This window comes from Macrotis lagotis, chromosome 4 (assembly GCF_037893015.1).
Source record: "Macrotis lagotis isolate mMagLag1 chromosome 4, bilby.v1.9.chrom.fasta, whole genome shotgun sequence".
NCBI lineage: Eukaryota > Metazoa > Chordata > Mammalia > Peramelemorphia > Peramelidae > Macrotis > Macrotis lagotis.
The window spans coordinates 190308188-190314237 of record NC_133661.1 but is presented as its reverse complement, the minus strand read 5'-3'; the positions used below and the strand labels follow the sequence as shown (position 1 = coordinate 190314237).

General features: G+C 32.3%; 1 protein-coding gene across 1 annotated transcript; it reads left to right on the top strand.

Annotated features, from left to right (window-relative positions):
• Window positions 1-3235: 3235 nt before the first annotated feature.
• On the top strand, window positions 3236-4207 carry LOC141520239 (olfactory receptor 4F6-like). Its single transcript, XM_074232031.1, has one exon. It carries the CDS (start codon window positions 3239-3241, stop codon window positions 4205-4207), a length of 969 nt encoding a protein of 322 aa, XP_074088132.1. The 5' UTR covers window positions 3236-3238.
• Window positions 4208-6050: the final 1843 nt, after the last annotated feature.

Sequence of the window (6050 nt, the reverse complement as noted above, 5' to 3'; positions counted from 1 at the left end):
TCTGTTCCCTAAAGTGAAAGAAAATAGGACAAAGTGTTAATATACTTAGAAAAACCTAATAACAACATAGGATTGAAAAGATCTATTTGAGAAAAATTCTAAAATAAAAATACTCTTGTATCTCAGACTGAAAGTGTACAATTTAGTTTAGATGACAACAATAACAGGACAATGCAAACAAAAAGTCATGATATTGGTATATATTTATAAAAAGGAATTAAAAGCTTTTTCTGGAATGTTTTGCAGACTTTTTTTCAATATTATTTGCAATTTATATCATCACAATTTAGAGTGGTAAATGTGGATAAGTATGGATATTTCCATATACAAAGAACAGAAAAAAAGATCATGTATAAATGTGTGCATTGCTATTATGTATAACTTTTTAAAAAACACATACATAAAATTTAACATGTTAGTTCCAGTGCCATCCTGCTTGTTTGTTATTCCCTCCTCCTAAAATTTCTTCTGTTTTCTTCTATGGAGAGGGTTCAAAAGTAGATAGACAAACTTAAATGAAAGAGTGGAAAATAAATCCTCTGAGGGAGACCTGGGAGGATATGGAATTGTAGAATATTGAGAAAGTAAGATTATGGGGTGATAGCTTATCTATGACTTTAAGTATATGGATAATTATAAAGAGGGAATGCTGGTCACTTGTTCTTCATGATCACAGAATAATAAATAATAGGAAATGGGCTTAAATTAAAGAAGAAGAGAATTACTTTGAACATAGGGAAGAATTTTTTTTGTCTATTGGAGTGAACAAGCATAGGTATTATGTATCAAGTGAGGGAATGGATCGTCAGTTCTTGTAGCTTTAGGAAGACAAAAGGTAATGAATTCTGTATGGTTTAGCTATAGTAGAAGACAAGGGCTGGACCAGATGATTTTTTGAGAGTCTTTCTAGAATGATAATTCTGATTCCAAAATATGGACTTTCTCTTTTATTCAGCATCATGTTGGTTATAAATATATTACAGGATTCTGGTTATTTTCTTTAGATAAAGAAAAAATGGAAGATGATAGCCTGGAGACTGAGTCCTGGAGGAGAAGCAAGTGTGCCATTCTTTATCATTATCATTTATCTAGGTAAAAAAATAATGGATATAGCAAATAGTAAATCTGTGAAGTCCCTTGAAATGAGGTGTTGTTCCATTTCCTCTATTTTTAGTTTTCTCTCTCTAAAAAATACATTTATTATGATTTGTTAAAATTCCTGTGTCTTTTCTTTTGAGACAATTAAACCTATACATTGTTATGAGTAAAAGAGATTACCTAGATCTTCTAATTCCATGAGATCATATAGCTGAGTGGAGCAAAAGTTCTGAGTGTCCTCAGTCTCTGTGCAGTCTTCTTGCTTATTTAGAATCAAGATCTTTGAAATCGTCCCAGTGATTATTTTACATGTATTGGAAAAAAATGGGAAAAGATAAGGGTTGAAATGGAGAATGATATATTCTCTTCTCAGAAGTTTCTTATTTGAATTCCAGATGAATTTAGGATAAAGTGACAAATTTCTTTCCCAAATTAAAGGTCAAAGTTTGGGGTTAAGCTACTGAAACATATGACCAGTGCCTATGTGAATACTACTTCTTAAAAAACATGAAGAATATCTATCTATTCATTTTGCTTCATTTTAGAAAGCTCGATCATTCTCTTAACCATCTCATTTGGGTTCCAATATCTTCTCAAAGCATATGGTATAATGATATTAAAAAGTATGCTTCATGTTAATATAATTACAAAAGGGTTACATATTTATTTGGAGTAATTGCAATATCTCTACCAACTACTTCTATATATGGATATTCCTCATAACATTTCCTAGGATTTTCACCTGGTTTTCTATGAAATGAAGCAAAAAATCAATTAAATAAGTTAAGAAGGCATTTATTTTCTTATAAAAGTCACACTAGATTTTGAGTTGGAAGGAATCTTAGACATAAACTAGTCTAACTCCCTTCATGTTACATATGAGGAAAATTAGTCCTTGCAAGATCACATGGATAATTATACCAGGACTAGGATTTGAATTCAAGTAATTTTTTGTCCAAGTCATTGTATTAGATGATGGGAGCACAAACATGACAAATGACACAGACCTTGCCCTGAGGATCTTATAGCATAATAAAAATTTACCCAACTATTTTTTCCCCTTTACATTGTCTCTTCACATGATATATATATATATATATATATATATATATATATATATATATATGTATATATAATATGAATATTAGATAATAGATTAAGAACTAATAAAACTTCTGTCTGTGGTGTAGTGGATAGTGGACAGAAATTGGTGTCAAGAAGACAAATCCTGTGGCTGACATTGACTGCAATATAATGGAGTAATTTAAAAGAATTGACCCTTTAAAAAAAGACAAATTTGGGGTGGCTAGGTGGTGCAGTGGATAAAGCATCGGTCTTGGAGTCAGGAGTACCTGGGTTCAAATATGGTTTCAGACACTTAATAATTACCTAGCTATGTGGCCTTGGGCAAGCCACTTAACCCCATCTGCCTTTCAAAAACCTAACAAAACCCCCCCAAAACCCCAAAAAACAAAATAAAAAAGACAAATTTATTAGTGTCATACAATATGTGTTCCTTTCCTCCCATCTACATAAGAATTACTTTATAATTTTATAGGGTAAATAATTGGAAGGAAATCACATTTGATAATGTGTGAAGTACCATTGTATTTACTAATCACAACATCTTTATTTTATACTTAGAAATTATACTACCATAGGTTTAATGAATTATGCTATCACAGGTTTTGTGAATATATTACTTGACTGTATGAAATGTTAAGATGACATTTGACCTAAAATTTAGAAACTGCTTAATATATAACATTAATAATGTTTCCATAGACTTCGAGGCAGCTAGGAGTATAATGGTTAGGACAGATTGAAGATTTAGGAGTCAAAAAGAACTCAATTTAAATTCTACAACAGATCTTACTTGCATCTCATATCATAGGGGTGGTTTTATTCTTTGATCCACTGATCTTTTTCTATACATGACCATTTGTTAAACAATATGATCCTGGGAAAATTTACCTAATCTCTCTCTCTGCCCTGCAAAATGAGGTGAATAACATTTTCCACATAGGGTTATTGTGGGGATCAAATGAGAGAATATAAGAAAAGTGTTTTGCAAACTTTAAAGACCTATATAAATGTTGCCTATTATTATTTTTCTGTTTTTACCTTCTTCATTCAGGTAATGTCACTGTCAGCTGTGTTAATGGAGTCAATGGATGAAGTGAACCGTTCAGTAGTAGCTGAATTTGTGTTCCTTGGACTCTTTGATTCATGGGAGATCCAACTTCTTCTCTTTCTGTTCTCCTCAGTGGTCTATATGGCTAGTATTCTGGCAAACTTGCTCATTTTGCTCACTGTGATCTTTGATCCACACTTACACTCTCCCATGTACTTTTTGTTGGCCAACCTGTCTTTCATTGACTTGGGATTTTGCTCCATTGCAGCCCCTAAAATGATTTGTGATCTTTTCAGGAAGCACAAAGTCATCTCTTTTGGTGGGTGTCTTGCTCAGATCTTCTTTAGTCATGCTTTTGGTGGTGTTGAAATGGTGTTGCTTATAGCTATGTCTTTTGACAGATATATTGCCATATGTAAGCCTCTCTACTACCTGACCATTATGAATCCAAGAATGTGTATTTTACTTCTGATTTTTGCCTGGATCACTGGGGTCACTCACTCAGGGGTCCAACTTGCTTTTGTTATAGACTTGCCCTTTTGCGGTCCTAATGTATTTGATAGTTTTTTTTGTGACCTACCTCAGTTCATCAAACTGGCATGTACTGATACTTATAGATTGCAACTCATGGTTACTGCTAATAGTGGGTTCATCTCTCTGGCCTGCTTCTGTGTGTTGATCATTTCTTATATCATCATCTTAGTCACCGTACAGAAACATTCTGCAGGAGTTTCTTTCAAAGCTTTCTCTACTTTGTCTGCTCATATAACTGTAGTAGTTCTGTTCTTTGGTCCACTGATTTTTTTCTATACATGGCCATTCCACATATCAAATTTGGATAAATTCCTTGCCATCTTTGATGCAGTTATTACTCCTTTTCTGAATCCAGTCATCTACACATTCAGAAACAAAGAGATGAAGATGGGAATTAAAAGAATGTGTAGCAGGCTCCTGAAGTTCAGGAAATTCTCTTAAATGCTTTGTGGATAAAGACTGCAGATTTTGATAGTCTTTTTAAGTATGCATAAATAAATAAAAATTATTTTTGAACTATCAAAAATTAATTCATTTTTATACACTGTCTTTTTATTTATTTATTTTTTTTTGCAAGGCAGTGGGGTTAAGTGGCTTGCCCAAAGCCACACAGCTAGGTAATTATTATGTGTCTGAGGCTGGATTTGAACTCAGGTACTCCTGACTCCAAGGGCCAGTGCTCTATCCACTGTGCCACCTAGCCGCCACCTAGCTGCCCCCTATACGCTGTGTCTTGATGTGTTGAATCTAAGCAAAAGTACATTACTCAAGAGTTCATTTCTTCAGCAAAGTAATGTTATTTCCTTCTCAGTTAAGTTCTTATATCCCTGTTCTCAGCATTTTGACAATAAGTTATGATATAAATGTCTCAAGTGATGGAAATCAATATTATTTGTTTTTTCATCTCTATTTCCCTGCATAATATTCAATTAAAAAATTTATTAAGTTATCCTTGTATACTTCCCTCAATCTTTCTCACCTTTCCAACTTGTATATGTTTTCAATTAATTTCATTCATTACACAACCTTTATTAAGCACTATAGGGAGAAGATCATAATGGGGCCTTGGAGATGCGGAGACAAATTAAATAAAATACAACAAAACAAACCCTGGCATTGATGTATACTTGTTAGAGTTAAAGTCACAAAACTCAGATCCTTCCATAGTAATTACTCCCTGTATAATCCTGAACAAGTAGCTTAACTTCCCAGAACCTCAGTTTTCTATCTGTCACGTGGAGACTAATAATAATTTCTACCTTATGTGAGATAAATGAACCTCAAATGAGATAAATATATATGGAACACTGGCCAATGATGTAAATCTTGAAGCAAATAAAAACTATTAATATAATATCATCTACTTTTAATATGATTATATAATACATCATTAGTTATAATATATTATGTCACATATTATGTCATATATATAATATTAATATAATAGAATTAAAACTATGATATAAAATTATATGTAATATAATTATAAACCAGTTATTTTTTATAATATAAATATATTATATAATTATATTATATAATTATATGCAATGTAATTATATATGTTGTACAATATTAGCATATGCTAAACTATACTAAAATATAATATAGCATAATATAATATGTTGTCATAGATCATCACTACCTATTTATTCTCTTTTATCCCATTCCTTGGTTTTTAGTACCTCCAGTGTCCCATAATGAGTATGTTAATTTGAGCAAGGAAGAAAGAGAACAATTATTTATTAAATGCCTGCAATGTCCCACTATAGTAAATGCTTAACTAAATAAAAAGGTCACTTAACCCCTGACTGCCAAGACAGTTTTCTAGTAGGATGTGGTTCAATGATTGTTCTGTGTTGGTAGAGAAAATTTGCACATTGGGTTTTTCGTGGGGATTGGCTCCAAAAAATGAATACTTGCATCTAGTTAGTTCTGAAGTGGCCTTCACTCCTGAACTTTTGCTCTACAGTTACTTATAAAGGTAGCATGGGTTAAAGAAAAGAATTCTGAGTTTAGGATTGGGAGACCAGAATGTGAGTCCCAGTTACAACTCTTGCTAGCACTGTGATCATGTCACATTGAGCCATTTTATGCTCATCTAAAAAAAAGGGATAACATTACTTGTACTACATATCTTGCATGGCTGTTGTAATGGAAGTGCATTTTCAAGTTGCATTTTTATAAGCTCAATGATAAATGGTTAAAATTTCATAATTAAACAGTGTTTCATTGTGGATACCATCAGTTTTTCCTCATGTATTCTGTGTGAGGTCAAATAAATAAT

What these genes read in the sequence shown, in the direction of transcription:
- LOC141520239 (XM_074232031.1), top strand. Translation starts at nt 3,239, where the DNA reads ATGTCACTGTCAGCTGTGTTAATGGAGTCAATGGATGAAGTGAACCGT.